This window comes from Myxine glutinosa, chromosome 8 (genome assembly GCF_964187855.1).
Source record: "Myxine glutinosa chromosome 8, kmMyxGlut1.1, whole genome shotgun sequence".
Classification (NCBI taxonomy): Eukaryota; Metazoa; Chordata; class Myxini; order Myxiniformes; family Myxinidae; genus Myxine; species Myxine glutinosa.
The window spans coordinates 47894616-47921564 of record NC_136268.1 but is presented as its reverse complement, the minus strand read 5'-3'; the positions used below and the strand labels follow the sequence as shown (position 1 = coordinate 47921564).

General features: G+C 53.6%; 2 protein-coding genes across 2 annotated transcripts in view; one reads left to right on the top strand and one right to left on the bottom strand.

Moving 5' to 3' along the window:
• The window catches only part of LOC137432462 (zinc transporter ZIP4-like), a 93345-nt gene extending 82852 nt beyond the window's left edge, over positions 1-10493 (bottom strand). Inside the window, exons 1-3 of the mRNA XM_068124421.2 lie at positions 10475-10493; positions 3486-3547; positions 3303-3391 (exon numbers count right to left, since the gene is read on the bottom strand). Of these exons, the coding sequence (XP_067980522.1) occupies positions 3303-3391; positions 3486-3547; positions 10475-10477 (154 nt within the window). The 5' untranslated portion in view covers positions 10478-10493. The remainder of the gene's footprint in view (positions 1-3302; positions 3392-3485; positions 3548-10474) is intronic.
• A 2494-nt stretch (positions 10494-12987) lies between these two features.
• Positions 12988-26949, top strand: part of LAMP1 (lysosomal associated membrane protein 1) — a 104569-nt gene continuing 90607 nt past the window's right edge. The window contains exon 1 of the mRNA XM_078783237.1: positions 12988-13130. Coding sequence (XP_078639363.1) covers positions 13082-13130 — 49 coding nt within the window. The 5' untranslated portion in view covers positions 12988-13081. The remainder of the gene's footprint in view (positions 13131-26949) is intronic.

Sequence of the window (26949 nt, the reverse complement as noted above, 5' to 3'; positions counted from 1 at the left end):
TGCAACTTTTAAATGGGAGAACATATGATCATGAATTAACACATTATTTTGGCTAAATCTATACTGGCCACGGAATTGAGGTCCTGATTAGTGAATTGCTATTTTCCTGTTTTTTATTTGTCTGTGTGTGTAATGTCATATACTTATTTCTGTCTTTCCAGGGAGTATACGAGCGAATGAGACGGCACTGAGAAGCGCAGTATTCAGAAGATAGCTGTCAAGAGAATGTCCACCGTTCCGTGTGTCCTCCAGTGTGGCGGGCTTTGCAATGAAGCCACTGATGTCGTTACCTCCGTTGAGAGTTGGGAAAATCTCAAGAAAAAAGCCCTGTTATGGAGCGGTCTTGACAAGTTCGGAGACGTTTATGCAACAGTCAATTGGGATAATGGTCCCGGCAGACAATGTGTCCATAAATCATGTAGGCTGACCTTATGGAATGCTAATAAACTGGAGCAGGCCAAGACAAGACAGAAAAAACGAGAAGTCAAGGAATGCCAATCTCAGTCTTCGTCCATGTCTGAGACTTTCCCCCCGGCTGCTTCTCCACCTGCCAAGCGGCTGCGATCAAGTGTAGAAGGGCTGATACATGAAAAAACAAAATGTGTCTGGTTCTGTAAACCGGAGTCGGCAAAGCACCCAGAATCAAAGCTGTCCCTGATTTCGTATGATGCCCTTTCATGTATCAGCCCTTCTACACTTGATCGCAGCCGCTTGGCAGGTAGAGAAGCAGCCGGGGGTAAAGCCTCAGACATGGACGAAGACTGAGATTGGCATTCCTTGACTTCTCGTTTTTTCTGTCTTGTCTTGGCCTGCTCCAGTTTATTAGCATTCCATAAGGTCAGCCTACATGATTTATGGACACATTGTCTGCCGGGACCATTATCCCAATTGACTGTTGCATAAACGTCTCCAAACTTGTGAAGACCGCTCCATAACAGGGCTTTTTTCTTGAGATTTTCCCAACTCTCAACGGAGGTAACGACATCAGTGGCTTCATTGCAAAGCCCGCCACACTGGAGGACACACGGAACGGTGGACATTCTCTTGACAGGTATCTTCTGAATACTGCGCTTCTCAGTGCCATCTCATTCGCTCGTATACTCCCTGGAAATACAGAAATAAGTATATGACATTACACACACAGACAAATAAAAAACAAGAAAATAGCAATTCACTAATCAGGACCTCAATTCCGTGGCCAGTATAGATTTAGCCAAAATAATGTGTTAATTCATGATCATATGTTCTCCCATTTAAAAGTTGCATTTTCGCTCTACTGGATGGTGGCCATCTTGGATTTCTGGGTCAAAATAATGTCATAACGTCAAATTAATGTCAGATTCGGAATCCTCGTGGTCAAATTACCCAAAAAAGTGTCTTTGTACGTGATTCTAGGTGTTCTGGTTCAAAACTAAATTTTTCAAGATAGTGCCGGCGGTCATCTTGGATTCGGGCCTCTGGCGAAAAATGCCGGGATTTTTGGGAGGGACATAGACGCTATTTTTGTTATAAAATGTCAATAGAAGTCAAATCAATCGTCAAACCTTACTAGCCAGAAAATGGTCACGGAATTGAAATTTTGGACCTAACTATCCTGTTCAGGCTGGAGTTCCCCAAGGTAGTGTTCTGGGCCCTGTGCTTTTGCTGGTCTTCATCAATGATCTCTCTGACTCTCTTGAAAATCCTCTCTATCTCTTTGCTGACGACTCTACTCTCTGTCGCTCCATTCCTCATCCCTCAGATCGGCAGTCTGCAGCCTCCTCACTCTCTGCAGACCTGGACAAAATCACAGACTGGGCAAACAAATGGAACATGTCTTTCAATCCTGATAAATCTCACAATCTTACGATGTCTCTCCGAAAAGACCGACTGGACAACCCTCCCATCCACTTTCTGAATAATCCTCTCCAAGAAGTTCTGGCACTCAAGCTTTTGGGTCTCACTATTTGCCATGATCTTTCCTGGGAAAACCACATTTCAAATCTGGCCTCCAAAGCCAGTCGCCGACTGGGCATCCTCCGTCGTGCGAAGTCCTTCCTTGGCACACCTGAGCTCCTCACCACATACAAGGCTTTCATCCGCAGCTCTATGGAATACTGCTCTCCCCTCTGGTCTGGTGCTCCTGCCTCACACCTAGCTCGTCTTCACGCTGTTGAAACCAAAGCGTTCAGAATCATTGGAATCTCCCGCGATGAAGCTAACTCCAAGGGCCTTTCACTCACTCACCACAGGCAGGTTGGTGGTCTTTCCGTCTTCTACCGACTCCTCTCTGGCCTTGCCCCCCCCCCAGCTCTCTCTGGGCTCTGTCCCCCAAATATTCCTACAGGTCGCACAAGATCTGCCTGCAACCCTCTTATGGTTAAACTGCCAAAATCAAGACTTTCTGCTCACCTTCACTGCTTCATTCCTCTTTTCTCCCACCTCTGGAACAAACTCCCTCACTCTCTTCAATCCCACTCCACCCTCCAGGTCTTTAAAACAGCTGTTCACCACCATCTCTTATCCTCCCTCATCCAAAACCTTGATCTTTTCTACCCCCGCTAATTTCGGTCCCCTTGTGTTTTATACTTCTCCCCCCCCCCCCCCCCTTCCCACGCCTCCTCCCCCCAAGCCCTCTCCTTCCCACACTTCTCCCTGCTCTCAAATGTTGTGGTTGTGTGCTTCCCCTTCTCTCCCCATCTTGTCTTCCGCTCCCTCTTTTTGTATATTTTGTTTGTCTGGTTGATTTGTTTGTGAAATAAATGTTAGCTCTTTCACGAGCCTCGATTCAGTATACAAAAAAAACAAAAAAAACAAACAAAAAAAAAAAAACATATATATATATATATATATATATATATACAATGTGTGTATATATATATATATATATTCAGGACAAGTTACAAAACTTGGACAAGCTAGGACAAATGACCAAGTTAGGCACAACATCCTGTTGTTTCACAGGCAGAGCGAGACATCAATATGTGTGCCATTCGTTGGATGGACGTTAAACTGCCAGCATCAGTTGGTGGATGCTAACGATGCCACAGTGTCCTTCGCAAAGAGTAGCTGAGCTATCGCCAGAACCCTGAAAAAATTTCCTGCCCTGAATGACCGCTGGGAAGGCAATGGCAACCCATCCAGCATAAACCATGCCAAGAAACTGCTATGGCAGCACCAACACTGTAAATCATATGATGTGTGTATGTGTGTGTGTATATATATATATGTGTGTATATATGTGTGTGTGTGTGTGTATCATTTCCATTTTTGACAAAACAAAACTCGCTAAAGAGAAACACCAAAGCTTTCCTGGTCCTCACCCTCAGCTGATGTTGGATCCCTGCTGTTATTCCCACATGCCATGTTCACAGCTCCCACCACCAAAGAATCTGTTCCTTGACCAAAGATCCTGTTGACGAAAGTGCCAAAGGTGTAATGGCGTTCAGAATGCAGCCAACAAGGAGCAATTAGTCCAGATACTTGAAGCACAGCTCCGAACGTACCGATCCCGATGGTATATTGCTTTTGAGAAACATTGAGTAGCAGGAACCTTGCTCTTCAGAACCTGACACAATGGAAAACCGCACCCAGTGAGAAAGTCCAAATTAGAGAGCAAACGAAATCACGACTTCGTCATTAATAACGATCTTAGCCTTCGGTGATCCTTCTTGATCGTTAATATCCCTTGGTGGTCAATTACAAAGAGGTGTAACAAATTAAAAGCATCAATGTTGGAGGTTAACTATTTTAGTCATTCACAAAACAACACGTTTCTAAATCTTTCATTTGTTCCAATCCTGAGATGAATGACCTGGAAAATAACGAAAATGCTTCATAAAGAGGTTTAAAATGGCTTTGGATTTGACATGCTTGCTGAGTTGAGTGAAACCTTGGAGAGAGATTTGTATTTGTTGAGATAAATGATTTATCGAGATATCAAGGGCAATATATGTCAGGGTAACTAACTCTGCTGCTAAGTCACAGATTTCCATAAGGAATTGCCTTGGACCAACACCCAAAAGAGGAAATGTGTAATGGTCACATGCATTTTCTAAGGGTCACATTAACACCATTCCTGGCTGATTGCTGTTTTTGATTTGGAGCTTTTTTTTCTTTTTCAAGTTTTTAATTTCATTGTTTGTAAACTTTGGCCATACTGCAAGCTTGGACGTCCGTAAAGTTAGCACCATCTACCCTGTACCCGAATCAAAGTATGGGTTGTACCATTACAAAAAATGGGGAGTTGTGGATTGTACCGTCACAAAAAAAGGGGGGGGGGGGGAGCGTATATAATCTTAAGCGACTATTTTCTTTGAATGAAGTAGCAATCGGGGAAATGTGAAAAAGAGGTGACTAGAGAAACGGGATGAATTCGGTAGTGAATTGAATCAGGTAATGGCCTGAGCAACATAATGTAATAGGTCAATAGGGTTCTGGCCAGTTAGCGTTAGGGTAGTTAGGGTTTTGATTCCTACCCTATTCACCCCCTTTTTTGTAATGGTACAACCCACAACTCCCCCTTTATTGGAATGGTAGAACCCACCCAGGTCTCGATGTTTTTTGCCCTCCTCGGTCTTGATGTATCCACCTTCGTGTGTGTGTGTGTGTGTATGTGTGAGTGTGTATCGTTGGTTACCTCCAAATGCGGGTTTCAGAAGGTGGAACGAAGCCCTCCCAGGTCTCCATGTGTCCACCTTTGTGTGTGTGTTTAACCATACGCAATTATCACCTTTGAATCTAAAAAACAGTTGGCTTTTGCTTTTGATTGGTGAACTAATTCAATGACCCAATATGCAAGTCTTTAAAATTTCAGGTTATAAAAATTGACAATTTTATGTGATGCTGGCCTTTGGCCTTTTGATCGAAAAAAACAATCGGCTTCTAGCTTTTGATTGGTGAATCAATGCAGTGACTCAATATGAAAATTCTGCAAATTTCAGGTCAATTGGATGAAAATTGACGATTTTATATGACACTGACCTCTGACCTTTTGACCAAAATATGAATTGTCTTCTCAATATAGTCTCGTAAAAAAGCTTTGTTGAAAATTTTATGACAAAAACTGGTAAAAATTACACACACACACACACACACACACACACACACACACACACACACACACACACACACACACACACACACACATCTCGTTTTTTCATTTCTGTTCCTTACAATTCTATCCCTCTCTTTCATTCACAGACACACACACACACACACACACACACACACACACACACACACACACACACACACACACACACACACACACACACACACACACACACACTTAATTAATTGTACAGTATCGGTTGTTCCTAAACTTAAATAATTTAAAGGATTGTTGTAAATGATGTTAATTTTACAACATTCCATATTCAACTTTATTTAAATTGTAAACCTCAAACATAGTTTCTCCACCTAAAGCAAGAACCTTAACCCGTAAGCAACTGACTAGTTTCCCGACTGCATGGATCATCAGCTGGGCACCGTTCTTCCTCGAGGTTTCAATCCTTTCAGCCCAGGACCTCTCCAAACGGCGGATCCACAACCTCGATCATGGATCCACATCAATTGATGGTACATCAGTAGATCCACAACCTCAGTTGCGTCCAGACAGTCAGTCAACCCATCAATGCAACATCACTTATTCCAACTTTACTCGCAATAGGATTTAATGTATTATTAAAGCGCGATGCTGCGCGCGCTAATGCTTACGCAAGGAGCAAGCGGACAACGCGGTTCATAAAAGAGTCTTTATTCAAAGTACTCAAACTGCAGCACTAAGCTGCTCAGGGCTGCGCGCCCCGTGTATATCGTGAGGCCACGCCTCTCTCCCTGGCGTGGCCCATCCCCACTTGGTGTGCGGGGTGATGTCACCACGTCAGTGCTTTCGTGTCCGCCACACGCGCCCCCCCAGAATCCCCGCGCACCTGAAGGGTCAGTTTGCGGGGCAAACGGATGACCCGGCCGAAGCGCCCCCTGGCGACTGGCGGCGTCTGGGATGCAGGGATGCCATCTGGGATGCCTCCGGCTGCAGGACCGGGGGGCGGCGTGGCGGCGGGGCTGGGCGGTGCCGGGGGTCCGCCCGCAGGGGGGCGGCCCCGACGCGGGGGTCGGGCCACTGGCGGTGGATGGTCCACGTCGAGGTGGGCCGGCTTGAGGCGGTCTACAGAAACGCGGTCAGGAGTACCGCCGATGTCCAGGGTGAAGTGCTTCGCCCCGGTCTCCAGCACGCGGAAAGGCCCGTCGTACGGGGGCCGCAGTGGTGTCCGGTGGGCATCGTGGCGGACAAAGACGTACTCCGCCGTGCGAAGCTCCGGGGCGACGTGCGTCGGTGGGTGCCCGTGGCATGCCGTTGGCACCGGGGCGAACCTCTGGGCGGTCTCTTGCAGAGCGGAGTGCTGCTGTGCCGCGGACCATGGTGCCGTGGAGTCGGGGAGGAACTTGCCCGGCACCCGCAGCGGTTGCCCGAAGACCAACCCCGCCGTGGATGCGCGCAGGTCCTCCTTGGGCGCCGACCGGAGGCCCAGCAGGACCCAGGGGAGCCTGTCGACCCAGCCGCCGTCGCGGAGGGTGGCCCGGAGCGCGGCCTTCAATGAGCGGTGAAATCGCTCACACAGGCCGTTAGCCTGGGGGTGGTAGGCCGTGGTTCGGTGCAGCCGGACCCCGAGCCCCTGCGCGACCGCCCCCCCAGAGCTCCGAGGTGAACTGGGGGCCGCGGTCGGACGAGATGTCTGAGGGGGCGCCGAACCGGGCGACCCAGGTGGCGATGAAAGCCTGCACGACATCCGCCGCCGTCGTCAACGCCAAGGGCACGGCCTCCGGCCACCGGGTGGTGCGGTCCACCATGGCGAGGACGTGGGTGAAACCCCGCGAGGGGGGCAGAGGTCCCACCAGGTCCACGTGGACGTGGTCAAACCGGCGTTCCGGCACCGTGAACGGGGCCAACGGGGCCTGGGTGTGCCGGTGCACCTTGGCGCGCTGGCACGCGAGGCACGTCCTGGCCCAGCCACGGACGGCCTTCCGGAGGCCATGCCAGACGAACTTGTCAGCGATCAACCTTTGGGAGGCCCTCGCGCCCGGGTGGGACAGGCCGTGGATGGCGTCAAACACCTGGCACTGCCAGCCTGCAGGCACGATGGGGCGAGGACGCCCGAGGGAGATGTCGCACAAGAGGGCCGCGCCCGCGCCGTCGAACGGCACCTCGGTGACGCGGAGGCCCGTGACGGCGGCCCGCAAGGCCTGGACGTTGGGGTCAGCGGCCTGGTCCGCTGCCATCCGGGCATAGTCGGTGCCGAGGTGGACTGCGTGGGCGACGGCCCGGGAAAGGCAATCCGCCACCGGGTTGTCCTTCCCCATGACGTGCCGGATGTCCGTCGTGTACTCGGACACGGCCGAGAGGTGACGCTGCTGCCGGGCCGACCACGGCTCGGTGACCTTGCCCATCGCGAAGATCAGCGGCTTGGGGTCGACGAAGGCCGTGAACGCACGGCCCTCGAGCAGATGGCGGAAGTGCCTGACCGCCAAGTGAAGCCCGAGCAACTCGCGGTCGAAGGTACTGTAACGGCGTTCGGGCGGGCGAAGCTGCCGGCTAAAGAACGCCAGCGGTTGCCAAGCTCCACGCACCCATTGCTCGTGCACCACGCCCACCGCGTAGTCCGAGGCGTCGGTGGTGAGGGCGATCGGTGCATCGGGCGCCGGGTGCGCGAGCATGGTGGCGTTAGCCAAGGCGAGCTTCGCGCCCGTGAACGCCGTGTCCATCTGCTCAGTCCAGGTAACGTCGCCTTTGCCCGGCTTACCTCGGAGAGCTTCGTGCAGGGGGCGCAGGAGCTGGGCGATACGGGGCAGGAACCGATGGTAAAAGTTCACCATGCCCAGGAACTCCTGCAGCCCTCTGATCGTGCGGGGGCGCGGAAACCCCTTCACCGCCTCCGCCTTGGCCGGCAGGGGGACGGCTCCGTGCTTGGTGACACGGTGCCCCAGAAAATCGATTACGGCGCCGCCGAACCGGCACTTTGCGGGGTTCACAATCAGGCCATGCTGGCCCAGGCGTTCGAAGAGCGTGCGGAGGTGGCGTAGGTGCTCTTCGCGGGACGCGCTGGCGACGAGGATATCGTCCACGTAGACGTAGACAAAATCCAAGTCATGCAGGACGCTGTCTATCAGTCGCTGGAACGCCTGAGCCGCATTCTTCAGACCGAAGGGCATCCGCAGGAACTCGAAGAGTCCGAATGGCGTGATGACCGCCGTCTTCGGGACGTCCTCCGGCCTGACAGGGACCTGATGGTAGCCGCGTATGAGGTCCACCTTCGAGAAGAAGGACATGCCCGCCAAACGGGCGGAAAAGTCCTGAATGTGGGGGACGGGGTAGCGGTCGGGAGTGGTGGCGTCATTGAGACGGCGAAGGTCCCCGCACGGTCGCCATGCCCCGCCGGGCTTCGGCACGATGTGCAGCGGCGACGCCCAAGCGCTCTCTGAGCGCCGACGATGCCGAGTCGCTCCAGGGTAGCAAACGCCGCTTTTGCCACCGCCAGCTTCGTCGGCTCGAGGCGGCGTGCCCGGGCATAGACCGGTGGCCCGACGGTGGGGATGTGATAGGCCACCCCGTGCTTGATGGCCCCCGCGGAGAAGGTGGGCCGCGTGAGGGCCGGGAAGCCGGCGAGGAGGCGGGTGAATGCGTCCGATGCCGGAAGCGTACAGATAAACGTGGCCGGAACCGAACCGTTCGGCAAGCCGCTTGGCAAGCCGCTCGTTGAGCTGCTCGATGAGCTGGGCAGCACACAAGCGAGCGAGCTGAACGTCTCGGCCTGGACAAGACGTCTGCGCTTTACGTCGACCAGGAGCCCATTAGCGCACAGGAAGTCCGCGCCAAGCAGTGCCATGGGCACGTCGGCGGTGACGAACGTCCATCGGAAAACCTGCCCTCCGAACCGCAGAGAGAGGCAGCGTTTTCCGTACGTACGGATGGGCGTCCCGTTCGCGGCAAGCAGCGCGGGGCCCCCGCCCGTGGCGTGCTTGTCTGACGTGCCGGCGGGAACGACACTCACCTGCGCTCCCGTGTCACACAGGTAACGGCGCCCGGATAAGGTGTCCGTTATGAACAGCAGGCTGCTCGAACGGCCGGCGCTCATCGCCACTATTGAGCGCCGGCCCGGGCGTTTCCCGACCTGTTGAAGGAGCATGGCGGATGACATTGCCGAGCCTCGTGGCCAAACTTGGCATGGAACCAGCACCAGGTGGTGGAGCTGGAGGAGTGTGGCTGGCTCCGCCAGGCCGGTGGAGTTGGTGGTTTTCGCCGCGGCGGTGGGCGGGGCATGGCGGCGGTCACGAGGGGCGTATCAGCATGCTGCGTATGCTGTGTAAGCTGATGCTGTGGATCAGCATCATCAGCAGCATCAGCAGCATCAGCCTCGAGGTCCGTGACGGCCGCACCGACTCTTGCCCGCGTATCCGAAGCCGCGAAGTACCTGTCCACCTCGGCTGCCAATGCTCGGGGTTCCGTTAGCCCGGTCCCGGCCAACGCGAGGCGAACCTGCGCTGGAAGTTGGCGACGGAAAAGCGCCCGGAATAGAGAACCGGGGGCTTCGTCGCCCAACAGTGACAGCATATGGTCCATTCGGACCGACAGGCGCGTGTCGCCGAGCTCGGGGAGATCCAGGAGGCGGTCGGCCCGTGCGTCGTCCGTGAGGCCGAACGTGGCTAGGAGTAGCCGCTTGAGTGCCTCGTACTTGTGGCCGTCCGGTGGGTGGCGAAGGACGGACACAACTCGAGCGGCCGTGACGGGCCCGATGGAGGCGACGACGTGGCAGTAGCGCATGTCGTCGTTGGTGAGGCGCCGAAGCTGAAATTGGGCTTCGGCTTGAACGAACCAGACTTCGGCCTGGGCCTCCCAAAATTCGGGAAGTTTAATCGCCATTGCCTTGTCGTTTGCCATTGCAATGGCGTCGTGTTCGGAAGGATCGCTACGGCAGATCCAACGTCGAGGTCACCATATGAAGCGCGATGCTGCGCACGCTAATGCTTACGCAAGGAGCAAGCGGACAACGCGGTTCATAAAAGAGTCTTTATTCAAAGTACTCAAACTGCAGCACTAAGCTGCTCAGGGCTGCGCGCCCCGTGTATATCGTGAGGCCACGCCTCTCTCCCTGGCGTGGCCCATCCCCACTTGGTGTGCGGGGTGATGTCACCACGTGAGTGCTTTCGTGTCCGCCACATTATCATATATTTATAACTTTCCTTACACACTCGATAATATGATAATATCATTAAATCATTCACATCTTACCCTTAAACACATCAATCGACCAAACAGCATGACCACACCACCTACATGGTTGTACACACACACACATATGTACACACATATGTTGTACACAATGTACACACACACACACACACACACAAACAACCCAACTACATTGTTAATGTTGTAGTGGTTACCTTATGCACATGTCGCGGTTACCTTATTCAATTATCCGCATGAGACGGTTACCATTACGATGGGTTTGTTCTAACCCACGCACACGGGCATTTGGTTGTGTCGTCGTGACGCATGCGCGGCTGTTGGAGCCACGCCCTCCGAAGAGGGTGCTTGTTTTATATAAGCCGTTACGACTTCCATTCGTGAGCAGTTGCTGGAGATTTCTGTGCAATAAACAACCTTTTGTACCCAACGAAATGGCCTCTTCTTATCGTCTTCGGCAACCGCTAAACTGGTGACCCCGTTGCCCCCGAACGTATACGGGGGCAAATGAACACGGCAGGATCGCGACCGCAAGTTGTTCCACAAGACCTAAATTCGAACTGCCAGAGTTTTAGCAACGTTGAGCGGCTATGTGGTTCGCGCATCGCGCTCGGTTCCTCCTCTACGACTAGAGGGGCGAACCAGCTCCGGGACCCTCCGAAGGAACGCCGTTACGGGGCGTTGGCGGCAAGGCTACTTCGTCGCCTTCGCGCACACAGGCCGAGTACTGCTACTTCGTCACCTATGCGCTCACAGGCCGGGCACGGCTACTTCGTCGCCTTCGCGCATACAGGCTGAGCACCGCTACTCGTCGCCTCCGCGCACACAGGCCGAGTACTGCTGCCCGTCGCCTTCGCGCACACAGGCCGAGTACTGCTACTTCGTCGCCTCCGTGCACACAGGCCGAGTACTGCTGCTCGCCACTCCTACTACTGCTCCTACGGCGGATCCCGAGGCTGATGCTGCTGCACACCTCGTGGGCGCCGCCACGCCCCGCCCACCACTCCCGCAACTCCTACTACTGCTCCTACGACGGATCCCGAGGCTGATGCTGCTGCTCGCCACTCCCGCAATTCCTCCTGCTGCACCTACAACTGCTACCGCTGCTCAGCACCCGCGGCCCGGCTCTGTTCCACCCACGGCCCGGCTCTGTTCCACCCGTGGCCCGGCTCGGTTCCACCCGCGGCCCGGCTCTGTTCCACCCGCGAACTACGTACACGCCCGTGGTGTGCCTTCTGGGGGGGCGCATGTAGTGGTTACCTTGTGCACATGTCGCGGTTACCTTATTCACTTATCCGCATGTGACGGTTACCATTACGATGGGTTTGTTCTAACCCACGCACACGGGTGTTTGGTTGTGTCGTCGTGACGCACGCGCGGCTGTTGGAGCCACGCCCTCCGAAGAGGGTGCTTGTTTTATATAAGCCATTACGACTTCCATTCGTGAGCAGTTGCTGGAGATTTCTGTACAATAAACAACCTTTTGTACCCAACGAAATGGCCTCTTCTTATCGTCTTCGGCAACCGCTAAACTGGTGACCCCGTTGCCCCCGAATGTATTCGGGGGCCAAATGAACACGGCAGGATCGCGACCGCAAGTTGTTCCACAAGACCTAAACTCGAACTGCCGGAGTTTTAGCAACGTTGAGCGGCCATGTGGTTCGCAAATCGCGCTCGGTTCCTCCTCTACGACTAGAGGGGCGAACCAGCTCCGGGACCCTCCGAAGGAACGCCGTTACGGGGCGTTGGCGGCACGGCTACTTCGTCGCCTCCGCGCACACAGGCCGGGCACGGCTACTTCGTCGCCTTCGCGCACACAGGCCGAGTACTGCTACTTCGTCGCCTCCGCGCTCACAGGCAGGGCACGGCTACTTCGTCGCCTTCGCGCACACAGGCTGAGCACCGCTGCTCGTCGCCTCCGCGCACACAGGCCGAGTACTGCTGCCCGACACCTTCGCGCACACAGGCCGAGTACTGCTACTTCGTCGCCTCCATGCACACAGGCCGAGTACTGCTGCTCGCCACTCCTACTACTGCTCCTACGACGGATCCCGAGGCTGATGCTGCTGCTCGCCACTCCCGCAATTCCTACTGCTGCACCTACAACTGCTACCGCTGCTCAGCACCGGTGGCCCGGCTCTGTTCCACCCGTGGCCCGGCTCTGTTCCACCCGCGGCCCGGCTCTGTTCCACCCACGGCCCGGCTCGGTTCCACCCGCGGCCCGGCTCTGTTCCACCCGCGAACTACGTACACGCCCGTGGCGTGCCTTCTGGGGGGGCGCATGTAGTGGTTACCTTATGCACATGTCGCGGTTACCTTATTCACTGATCCGCATGTGACGGTTACCATTACGATGGGTTTGTTCTAACCCACGCACACGGGCGTTTGGTTGTGTCGTCGTGACGCATGCGCGGCTGTTGGAGCCACGCCCTCCGAAGAGGGTGCTTGTTTTATATAAGCCGTTACGACTTCCGTTCGTGTCTTCGTGAGCAGTTGCTGGAGATTTCTGTTCTGTACAATAAACAACCTTTTGTACCCAACGAAATGGCCTCTTCTTATCGTCTTCGGCAACCGCTAAAATGTGGTCATTATAACTTTCTCCCGTTACCACTGAAAGTTTGGCCTACATAACATTAACAGGATACTGTGGAAAGTTACATAGATTCTCGGTTTTTAATAAAGAATATAACTTGCAGTGACTATCAGAGGCAACGGATGATTCATCTAAATCACATGACAAACGACCCCGTGCCAAAGTCAGCACGCGTGACGTAGCGCACCACGTGGACGAGGCGAATGCTGCTATTGGTTGTAAAGAGGAAGTGAGCGCGAGGCGCGTGACCGCAGCTCTCAGCAATGGCGGTGTTCGTTCGAGCGGTGTTCTGCGCGATCTGGCTCGGTTTTGGTGAGTTGACCGAAGGAGTTATTCTCTCATTATTATTATTTGCGCAAATATCATTCACTTGGGAGTCGCTGTGATCGTTGTTGGCGGTTGTTGGAGGATGTTACGGAACGTCGCCGTCCAGTTTCGTTTCCTCTTTTGCTTCCACTATGTCTATGTTTATGTTCATGTTGTCAGACGTGTCGCTAAAAGTAAAATAAGGTATTTAAGACCGCAGAACTATGCGGAACATGTAAACTGCAAGGTTGGATTTTGAAGGTGCCAGATGAGATAATAGGAGGAGGAGGAGGAGGAGGAGGTCGTCTTCTACTTGTGTTTACAAACAATGTCTATGTTGAGGTAATTTCATAATTGCTCTGTGTATAGTACTAGTGTTCACGAGTTGTGGTCGTTTAATGATGTTTCTACGTTGTGACATCTTCACTGGTTAAAGACTAGAACGGCACTCGGAGAACATATGTATATGTGTGGACTACCTCTGCCTGGTTGACCATATCACTCTGGTGAAAAATCACTTAAAAAATTCCACTACCTGGATCCGGATCTTCACCTAAACTAAATTGAATCGATTCTTCCTGGTCACATACACAACCTGTCCAACAAGTTTCGTCCAAATCCATCCACAACCTTTTGAGATATCCCGCTATGTATCGTTTTTGGCCCTGTCTCCCAATGGTGAAGAATCACTTAAAAAAATGAAATAATTCTCATATCCGAATCCAGATTCAGATCTTCACCAAAATCGAATCTGTTTGTCCTTGTCAGACACCCAACCGGTCCACCAAGTTTCGTCCAAATCCATCCACAACTTTTTTAGATATCCCGCTATGTGTCGTTTTTGGCCCTATCTCCCAATGCTGAAGAATCACTTAAAAAATGAAATAATTCTCATATCCAAATTCATATTCATTCATTCACCAAAATCGAATCTATTTGTCCCTGTCAGACACCCAACCGGTCCACCAAGTTTCGTCCAAATCCATCCATAACCTTTTGAGGTATCCCGCTATGTATCGTTTTTGGCCCTGTCTCCCAATGGTGAAGAATCACTTTAAAAAATGAAATAATTCTCATATCCGAATCCAGATTCAGATCTTCACCAAAATCGAATCTATTTGTCCTTGTCAGACACCCAACCGGTCCACCAAGTTTCATCCAAATCCATCCATAACTTTTTGAGATATCCTGCTATGTGTCGTTTTTGGCCCTATCTCCCAATGGTGAAGAATCACTTAAAAAATGAAATAATTCTCATATCCGAATCCATATTCAGATCTTCACCAAAATCGAATCTATTTGTCCTTGTCAGACACCCAACCGGTCCAACAAGTTTCGTCCAAATCCACCCACAACTTTTTGAGATATCCTGCTATGTATCGTTTTTGGCCCGATCTCCCAATGGTGAAGAATCACTTAAAAAATGAAATAATTCTCATATCCGAATCCATATTCAGATCTTCACCAAAATCTAATCTCTTTGTCCTTGTCAGACACCCAACCGGTCCACCAAGTTTCGTCCAAATCCATCCATAACTTTTTGAGGTATCCCGCTATGTATCGTTTTTGGCCCTGTCTCCTCCCAATGGTGAAGAATCACTTGAAAAATGAAATAATTCTCATATCCGAATCCAGATTCAGATCTTCACCAAAATCGAATCTATTTGTCCTTGTCAGACACCCAACCGGTCCACCAAGTTTCGTCCAAATCCATCCATAACTTTTTGAGATATCCTGCTATGTTTCGTCGTTGGCCCGATCGCCCAATGGTGAAGAATCACTTAAAAAATTAAATAATTCTCATATCCGAATCCAGATTCAGATCTTCACAAAATGTAAACTGTTCAGCTTGGCAGAGGTATACGCTCTACCCAGTGCCGTTCTCGTTATCCTCGCCAGAGAAGAGGGTATTGCATTTGAGTCTGTTTGTCTGTCTGTCCGCACAGAATAAATATGATTTTCTCTGCAAACGTTGGTCCGATTGACAGGAAAATTTCACCGTAGGTGCACCTCCTCCTGCAGAATTTTCGAATGATAATTATGCCGTCATAGGTCACGTGGTAGGGTCGCTATCTTGGAAAAAAAACCCAAAAAGCATTGCACCTCTATCTCAAAGCGCTGCGTAGAAACAAATCGAGACATGGCTCATGGTAAAGAACGTGTCCCATTTAAACTGTTTTAAATGGCTGTGCTGTTTTAATTTCTTTTAGGCTTGGTTGTGGGTCTTGCTGTGTATTTCCTAATGGTTAGGAAATGCAAACTTGCTCTAGGATCATTTCCGTAGGTCTCGTTGTTTGTTGGAGACAAAGCAATGGTGTAGACTGTAGAGCTTACAAGTATGACAATGCTATTCCACTACGAGCCTTTGATCCTGTGTTAACAAGCATTCTGAGTATTGCGCTACAATACATGTCCCCTACCGGCAGTCTGTCGTCCGGAAAACTGTTGCGGAAATTCCCAAAGTTCAAAGTGCCATAACTTTGTCAAAAATGATCGAAACGTCGTGAAGTTCGAACTTGATCTGTAACTTATCATGAGGAAACCATGTGCCAAGTTTGAAATCATTAGCATTAAGCGTTTAGAAAATAAGTCCGGAAAACTGTTCTTTGCGTGACCGACTGACAGACCGAGGGACGGAGTGCAAACCTATAGTCCCCTCCGGTGTACACCGGTAGGGGACTAATAATAAGTGTATATAATACATTATATTTATATTGGGTGAGTTCTCTAATGAGTAAGTCTCAATCTCTCTTGATGGTTTTTGTTCACACTTTAACTCCAGCCCGTGGTTGTTGGTTAAGAAGGAACTGATTTGATATTTGCTTTGGAGAATGGCAGAGAAATATTTTTGCATATTCCTTCAGATTGAATCAAAATAGATTGCTGATGTTTTGCTGCCATTCCATGGAGTTTTTTTTTGTATAGAGTCGAGGTTTGTGGAAGAACACTGAATGGATCAGGATGCAACCGAACAAAAGGAACAGTAGAGAGGGAGGTGGAAATACCAACAACAGAGTTGAATGACAAAATAGAGGGAGATTTGCACAAACAATGGGTGTCGGGAGGAATTGTGGGGAGGGGCGGGGGCCATACCATGCATCCCTTCCTGCCAAGATAGATGCAAAGGCGGGGTCGTGTGGGAGGGGTGGTTAACGAGGGTAGAAAAGATCATGGTTTTGTATTTGGGATGATCTGAGATGGTGGTGGATATCTGACTTGAACACCTGGCTCGATTGAAGAGAATGTGGAAGTTGGTTCTGTGGGGAGGGGGTGGGAGGAAGATGAGTAAATGTGTGGTGGAGAGCAGTAATTCTGGATTTGGGTGTTTCACTAGGAGGGGGTTGTGGTGAACAGAGAAACCTGGGGAGAACAGAGCAAGGAAAGAGCAGAGGGTACGAGGGCACAGGACCAGAAAGGAGGCGGTAGACGACAGCGATGGGAAATGATCTCTGATCTCTCTGCGATGGGAAAGTGGTAGGCATTGGAGTTCCAATGATCTTGAAGGCCTTGGATTCCACTGTGTTAAGCTGAGCAAGATGAGGCAGGGGAGCCAGAGCAGAGGGGAGAGCAGTACTTCATCAAGCAGCAGATTCAGGCCTTGTCGGTAGATAGGAGTTCAGGTGTGCCAAGGAAGGACTTTGTACGATGGAGGATGCACAGTCAACGGCTTGCTTTGGAGGCCAATTTTGAAATGCGGCTTCCCCAAGAAGGATCATGGCTGATTATGAGACCCAGGGGTTTGAATGATTGAACTTCTTCAAAAGGATTGTTTATAAGGTACATTACATGGCCAAAGTATGCCGACACCCTTTATAATTAGTGGATTTGGCTGTTTCAGCCACACCTATTGATGACAGGTATATATAAAATCAAGCACCCAGCCATGCAATCTCCATAGACAAACATTGGCAGTAGAATGGGCCGTACTGAAGAGCTCGGTGACTTTCAACGTGGCACCGTCATAGGATGCCACCTTTCCAACAAGTCAGTTCGTGAAATTTCTGCCCTGCTACAGCTGCCCCTGTCAACTGTAAGTGCTGTTATTGTGAAGTGGAAACGTTCAGGCGCAACAACAGCTCAGCCGTGAAGTGGTAGGCCACACAGGCTCACATAATGGACCGCCGAGTGCTGAAGTGCGTAGCAATCGTCTGTCCTCGGTTGCAACACTTACTACCGCGTTCCCAACTCGAAAGGCTGCGGCGTGCCTTTCTAAAGGATGAGGAATGCAACGTCAGCACAACAACTGTTTGTCGGGAGCTTCATGAAATAGGTTTCCCTCGCCGAGCAGCTGCACACAAGCCTAAGATCACCATGCGCAATGCCAAGTGTCGGCTGGAGTGGTGTAAAGCATGCCACCATTGGACTCTGGAGCAGTGGAAACGAGTTCTCTAGAGTGTTGAATCACGCTTCACCACCTGAGTTTGGCGGATTCCAGGAGAAAGCGACCTTCTCGAATGCATAGTGCCAACTGTAAAGTTTGGTGTAGGAGGAATAATGGTCTGGGGCTGTTTGTCATGGTTCGGGCTAGGCCCCTTAGTTCCAGGAAAGGGAAATCTTAATGCTACATCATACAATGACATTCTATACGATTGTGTACTTCCAACTTTGTGGCAACAGTTTGGGGAAGGCCCTTTCCTGTTTCAGCATGACAGTGCCCCTGTGCACAAAGTGAAGTTCATAATGAAATGGTTTGTCGAGATCGGTGTGGAAGCGCCTGACTGGCCTGCTCAGAGCCCTGACCTCAACCCCATCGAACACCTTTGGGATGAATTGGAACACCTTTGGGATGAATTGGAACGCCGACTGTGAGCCAGGCCTAATCACCCAACATCAGTGCCCGACCTCACTAATGCTCTTGTGGCTTATTGGAAGCAAATCTCCGCAGCAATGTTCCAACATCTAGTGGAAAGCCTTCCCAGAAGAGTGGAGGCTCTTATAGCAGCAAAAGGGGGACCAACTCCATATTAATGCCCATGATTTTGGAATGAGATGTTCGACGAGCACATGCGGGTGTGATGTTCTGGTGTCCACGTACTTTTGACCATGGAGTGTAGATCACAGGGTTTGCCAGATAGTACTTTCAGAGAGATATTTGTCTGGATTGAAAGACGTATTTCAAGCACTTGCCCATCTCGTGATTTTTTTTTATTGAAAGTCTGAAGAGAGGGAAGAGTCTGCAGTTGCAGTTGGAGGTTGGGTTGGTGGCAAAGATGGGAGATGGGAGCCAGTGGGTGAAGATGGGAATGAGGTGTAGGATGAGAGGGAGGTTTGAGGGGCTGGGGTGAGGCTGCAGCTTTGAGGAGAGGTGAGGGGAGAAGCTTTGAGAGGTTGGGGGTAAGGGGAGGGGATAATATGGAAAGACATGGGGTTTACGTGTGGGAGGGTACTGACACAGAGGGGTTTGATACTGTAAGAGAACATTAAGCCAATTTGATTGTGTGCAGACATCCTCTGCAAACTGGACTTCTTCAGATATCCATATTTAACATTCTGAGATGAAGATCATGGGATGTGTGGAAGGAAATTTTGTTGAAGACGCGGAGAACATTTGTGCTGTAGGAACCGTAGGATGGATGACAGACCACGCTGCTCTACTGCTGTTTCACATTGAGACAAGTTTGTAAAATATGCCTTGTGAAAGGGAAAAATAAATCGTGGTCACAGTTTGAGAAGAGATGGATTGCTGAAAGGGGGTAATTAAAGGTAGGATTAATAGAGGAAGCTGGAGAATATGATGCTAGTTTGGATGAAAGATGAATGTGGTTATGAAAAGGCTATCTTCCATAAGCCTAGATTTTATATAAAAATGAAACAAAACAGATAAACCTGAAATTCAAATTTCATTTTATTATTTATTTCATTGCCAACAAGCCATTCAAAGTCAAACTACCTTGTAACACTGTTGACCTAGAAAAAAAAGCCATGTAATTAGTTGTGCGAGCTTTCCAACACTTTTGCTGTTTGTGTTAAATCATTGAGCCAGGGTACATTTTGTGCATGTTAAAGAAAAGAAAAAAAAATTGGATACAAAGTATAATAGATAGGGGAGGGGGGCATCAACAACAGGGTCGAGGGACAAAATAGAGGGAGGCTTGGACATATGAGGGCTATGGGAGGATGCATGGGGTGGACAAGATGGATACAGAAGCAAACTCCTTCGGAGAGAAAAACTGGAAACTTGGGGGATGTCGGTAGATAAGATAGTGGTTTTGTTTGGGGGATGATCTGAGATGGTGGTGAAGAGCTCTCTTTAAGATCTGGAGGGAAGAATGATATTGTAGAAAGATGATCTGGATGTTGGTTCTGTAGGTGCGAAAAGTGCAACACTTTGGAATGTTTTACTATGCAGTATCTATCTATAATTCCACTAATCTCTGTGTGTATGTTTGTTTGTATGTTTGTATGTTTGTCTGTGACCGCTGTTTCTCGACAACTACCGGTCCGATATACTTGAAACTTGCCAGGTATATTGCTGGGGACCCGAGGATGTGCCTTTTCAAGGTTTTAAATTAATCGCAGAAGTAGTTACCGAACTATGTCCAAAAAACGATTCAACCAATCAGAGAGCAGCGAGCTATCACGTGTGCCGAACGTGGCGAACAGACTCTGCCTCGGATGGCACATTTGAGAGCGTATTCATTTATTTCCCGTCGGCAAACTATGTTGCCGTTAAACTATGTTTTAAAACTAATAAAAACTAATTTGCGATTCATCGTATTCATCGCTTCACATTTGCGACAGTGAAGACTTCACTTCCGGCAGCCAATCACAGAACGCGTTGTTGCGAGCCCGAGAGCCTGCGCCATTACGGTTCGTAATTCGATTTCTTCCGGAGAAAATAATAATTTCTCGATTTCTTATGCGCATTATTTCTCCCAATTCAGTCAGAGCGAAGGGCGGAAGCGAAGAGCGTTGTTTTTTTTGTTTACGGGCGTACGGGCGGGGTAGAGCGTACGGGTAGCGTTTTTTTTTTTTTTTTGGCAAGGAACGGGCACCCACGTACGGGCATGCCCTAGTATGCTAAATTTTGGGAATGGGAGATTCAAAATCTTTGTTAGATTTCAACTGATCGTAGTAGTTCCTGGAAGGATTTGTATCTTTTTATTTTTTCTTAATACAAGATCGAGGTGGGTCACATGGCGGAGTGGGTCACACACACACACGGCGGAGTGGGTCACACACACACACGGCGGAGTGGGTCACACACACACACGGCGGAGTGGGTCACACACACACACGGCGGAGTGGGTCACACACACACACGGCGGAGTGGGTCACACACACACACGGCGGAGTGGGTCACACACACACACGGCGGAGTGGGTCACACACACACACGGCGGAGTGGGTCACACACACACACGGCGGAGTGGGTCACACACACACACGGCGGAGTGGGTCACACACACACACGGCGGAGTGGGTCACACACACACACGGCGGAGTGGGTCACACACACACACGGCGGAGTGGGTCACACACACACACGGCGGAGTGGGTCACACACACACACGGCGGAGTGGGTCACACACACACACACACGGCGGAGTGGGTCACACACACACACGGCGGAGTGGGTCACACACACACACGGCGGAGTGGGTCACACACACACACGGCGGAGTGGGTCACACACACACACGGCGGAGTGGGTCACACACACACGGCGGAGTGGGTCACACACACACACGGCGGAGTGGGTCACACACACACACGGCGGAGTGGGTCACACACACACACGGCGGAGTGGGTCACACACACACACGGCGGAGTGGGTCACACACACACACGGCGGAGTGGGTCACACACACACACGGCGGAGTGGGTCACACACACACACGGCGGAGTGGGTCACACACACACACGGCGGAGTGGGTCACACACACACACGGCGGAGTGGGTCACACACACACACGGCGGAGTGGGTCACACACACACACGGCGGAGTGGGTCACACACACACACGGCGGAGTGGGTCACACACACACACGGCGGAGTGGGTCACACACACACACGGCGGAGTGGGTCACACACACACACGGCGGAGTGGGTCACACACACACACGGCGGAGTGGGTCACACACACACACGGCGGAGTGGGTCACACACACACACACGGCGGAGTGGGTCACACACACACACACGGCGGAGTGGGTCACACACACACACACGGCGGAGTGGGTCACACACACACACACGGCGGAGTGGGTCACACACACACACGGCGGAGTGGGTCACACACACACACACGGCGGAGTGGGTCACACACACACACGGCGGAGTGGGTCACACACACACACGGCGGAGTGGGTCACACACACACACGGCGGAGTGGGTCACACACACACACGGCGGAGTGGGTCACACACACACACGGCGGAGTGGGTCACACACACACACGGCGGAGTGGGTCACACACACACACGGCGGAGTGGGTCACACACACACACGGCGGAGTGGGTCACACACACACACGGCGGAGTGGGTCACACACACACACGGCGGAGTGGGTCACACACACACACGGCGGAGTGGGTCACACACACACACGGCGGAGTGGGTCACACACACACACGGCGGAGTGGGTCACACACACACACGGCGGAGTGGGTCACACACACACACGGCGGAGTGGGTCACACACACACACGGCGGAGTGGGTCACACACACACACACACACGGCGGAGTGGGTCACACACACACACACGGCGGAGTGGGTCCACACACACACACGGCGGAGTGGGTCACACACACACACACGGCGGAGTGGGTCACACACACACACACGGCGGAGTGGGTCACACACACACACACGGCGGAGTGGGTCACACACACACACACGGCGGAGTGGGTCACACACACACACACGGCGGAGTGGGTCACACACACACACACGGCGGAGTGGGTCACACACACACACACACACACACGGCGGAGTGGGTCACACACACACACACGGCGGAGTGGGTCACACACACACACACGGCGGAGTGGGTCACACACACACACACGGCGGAGTGGGGTCACACACACACACACGGCGGAGTGGGTCACACACACACACACGGCGGAGTGGGTCACACACACACACACGGCGGAGTGGGTCACACACACACACACGGCGGAGTGGGTCACACACACACACACACGGCGGAGTGGGTCACACACACACACACACACGGCGGAGTGGGTCACACACACACACACGGCGGAGTGGGTCACACACACACACACGGCGGAGTGGGGTCACACACACACACACGGCGGAGTGGGTCACACACACACACACGGCGGAGTGGGTCACACACACACACACGGCGGAGTGGGTCACACACACACACACGGCGGAGTGGGTCACACACACACACACGGCGGAGTGGGTCACACACACACACACGGCGGAGTGGGTCACACACACACACACACACACACACACACACACGGCGGAGTGGGTCACACACACACACACACACACACACACACACGGCGGAGTGGGTCACACACTCACACACACACACACGGCGGAGTGGGTCACACACTCACACACACACACACGGCGGAGTGGGTCACACACACACACACACACACACGGCGGAGTGGGTCTCACACACACACACACACACACACGGCGGAGTGGGTCACACACACACACACACACACGGGGGGGGGGGGGGAGTAGGTCACACACACACGGGGGGGGGGGGAGTAGGTCACACACACACACACGGGGGGGGGGGGGGGGGAGTAGGTCACACACACACACGGGGGGGAGTAGGTCACACACACACGGGAGGGAGTAGGTCACACACACACGGGGGGGGGGGGGAGTAGGTCACACACACACACGGGGGGGAGTAGGTCACACACACACGGGGGGGGGGGGGAGTAGGTCACACACACCACACACGGGGGGGGGGGGGGAGTAGGTCACACACACACACGGGGGGGAGTAGGTCACACACACACGGGGGGGAGTAGGTCACACACACGGGGGGGGAGTAGGTCACACACACACGGGGGGAGTAGGTCACACACGGGGGGGGGGGGGGAGTAGGTCACACACACACACGGGGGGGAGTAGGTCACACACACATGCATATTCACGCACGCGCCCCCACACACACACACACACACACACACACACACACACACACACACACACACACACACGGGGGAGTGCGTGTCACACACACACACACGGGGGAGTGGGTGTCACACACACACACACGGGGGAGTGGGTGTCACACACACACACACGGGGGAGTGGGTGTCACACACACACACACGAGGGAGTGGGTGTCACACACACACACACACGGGGGAGTGGGTGTCACACACACACACACGGGGGAGTGGGTGTCACACACACACACACGGGGGAGTGGGTGTCACACACACACACACGGGGGAGTGGGTGTCACACACACACACACGGGGGAGTGGGTGTCACACACACACACACGGGGGAGTGGGTGTCACACACACACACACGGGGGAGTGGGTGTCACACACACACACACGGGGGAGTGGGTGTCACACACACACACGGGGGAGTGGGTGTCACACACACACACACGGGGGAGTGGGTGTCACACACACACACACGGGGGAGTGGGTCACACACACACACGGGGGAGTGGGTCACACACACACACACGGGGGAGTGGGTCACACACACACACACGGGGGAGTGGGTCACACACACACACACGGGGGAGTGGGTCACACACACACACACGGGGGAGTGGGTCACACACACACACACGGGGGAGTGGGTCACACACACACACACGGGGGAGTGGGTCACACACACACACACGGGGGAGTGGGTCACACACACACACACGGGGGAGTGGGTCACACACACACACGGGGGAGTGGGTCACACACACACACACGGGGGAGTGGGTCACACACACACACACGGGGGAGTGGGTCACACACACACACACGGGGGAGTGGGTCACACACACACACACGGGGGAGTGGGTCACACACACACACACGGGGGAGTGTGTCACACACACACACACGGGGGAGTGGGTCACACACACACACACGGGGGAGTGTGTCACACACACACACACGGGGGAGTGTGTCACACACACACACACGGGGGAGTGGGTCACACACACACACACGGGGGAGTGGGTCACACACACACACACGGGGGAGTGGGTCACACACACACACACGGGGGAGTGGGTCACACACACACACACGGGGGAGTGGGTCACACACACACACACGGGGGAGTGGGTCACACACACACACACGGGGGAGTGGGTCACACACACACACACGGGGGAGTGGGTCACACACACACACACGGGGGAGTGGGTCACACACACACACACGGGGGAGTGGGTCACACACACACACACGGGGGAGTGGGTCACACACACACACACGGGGGAGTGGGTCACACACACGGGGGAGTGGGTCACACACACGGGGGAGTGGGTCACACACACGGGGGAGTGGGTCACACACGGGGGAGTGGGTCACACACGGGGGAGTGGGTCACACACACACACACACGGGGGAGTGGGTCACACACACACACGGGAGTGGGTCACACACACACGGGGGAGTGGGTCACACACACACACGGGGGAGTGGGTCACACACACACACACGGGGGAGTGGGTCACACACACACACACACGGGGGAGTGGGTCACACACACACACGGGGGAGTGGGTCACACACACACACACGGGGGAGTGGGTCACACACACACACACGGGGGAGTGGGTCACACACACACACGGGGGAGTGGGTCACACACACACACGGGGGAGTGGGTCACACACACACACGGGGGAGTGGATGTCACACACACACACACGGGGGAGTGGATGTCACACACACACACGGGGGAGTGGATGTCACACACACACACGGGGGAGTGGATGTCACACACACACACACGGGGGAGTGGATGTCACACACACACACACACGGGGGAGTGGATGTCGCACACACACACACGGGGGAGTGGATGTGGCACACACACACACGGGGGAGTGGATGTCGCACACACACACACGGGGGAGTGGATGTCGCACACACATACGGGGGAGTGGATGTCGCACACACACACACGGGGGAGTGGATGTCGCACACACACACACACACGGGGGAGTGGATGTCGGGAGTGGATGTCACACACACACACACGGGGGAGTGGATGTCACACACACACACACACGGGGGAGTGGATGTCACACACACACACACACGGGGGAGTGGATGTCACACACACACGGGGGGGAGTGGGTCACACACACACACACGGGGGGGAGTGGGTCACACACACACAGGGGGGGGGGGGGGGTCACACACACACAGGGGGGGGGGGGGGGTCACACACACACACACATGGGGGAGTGGGTTACACACACACACACACACACACACACGGGGGAGTGGGTCACACACACACACACACGGGGGAGTGGGTGTCACACACACACACGGGGGAGTGGGTGTCACACACACACACGGGGGAGTGGGTGTCACACACACACACGGGGGAGTGGGTGTCACACACACACACGGGGGAGTGGGTGTCACACACACACACACGGGGGAGTGGGTGTCACACACACACACGGGGGAGTGGGTGTCACACACACACACACGGGGGAGTGGGTGTCACACACACACACACGGGGGAGTGGGTGTCACACACACACACACGGGGGAGTGGGTGTCACACACACACACACGGGGGAGTGGGTGTCACACACACACACACGGGGGAGTGGGTGTCACACACACACACACGGGGGAGTGGGTGTCACACACACACACGGGGGAGTGGGTGTCACACACACACACACGGGGGAGTGGGTGTCACACACACACACACGGGGGAGTGGGTGTCACACACACACACACGGGGGAGTGGGTGTCACACACACACACACGGGGGAGTGGGTGTCACACACACACACACGGGGGAGTGGGTGTCACACACACACACACGGGGGAGTGGGTGTCACACACACACACGGGGGAGTGGGTGTCACACACACACACGGGGGAGTGGGTGTCACACGCACACACACGGGGGAGTGGGTGTCACACGCACACACACGGGGGAGTGGGTGTCACACGCACACACACGGGGGAGTGGGTGTCACACGCACACACACGGGGGAGTGGGTGTCACACGCACACACACGGGGGAGTGGGTGTCACACGCACACACACGGGGGAGTGGGTGTCACACGCACACACACGGGGGAGTGGGTGTCACACGCACACACACGGGGGAGTGGGTGTCACACGCACACACACGGGGGAGTGGGTGTCACACGCACACACACGGGGGAGTGGGTGTCACACGCACACACACGGGGGAGTGGGTGTCACACGCACACACACGGGGGAGTGGGTGTCACACGCACACACACGGGGGAGTGGGTGTCACACGCACACACACGGGGGAGTGGGTGTCACGCACACACACGGGGGAGTGGGTGTCACACGCACACACACGGGGGAGTGGGTGTCACACGCACACACACGGGGGAGTGGGTGTCACACGCACACACACGGGGGAGTGGGTGTCACACGCACACACACGGGGGAGTGGGTGTCACACGCACACACACGGGGGAGTGGGTGTCACGCACACACACGGGGGAGTGGGTGTCACACGCACACACACGGGGGAGTGGGTGTCACACGCACACACACGGGGGAGTGGGTGTCACACGCACACACACGGGGGAGTGGGTGTCACACGCACACACACGGGGGAGTGGGTGTCACACGCACACACACGGGGGAGTGGGTGTCACACGCACACAC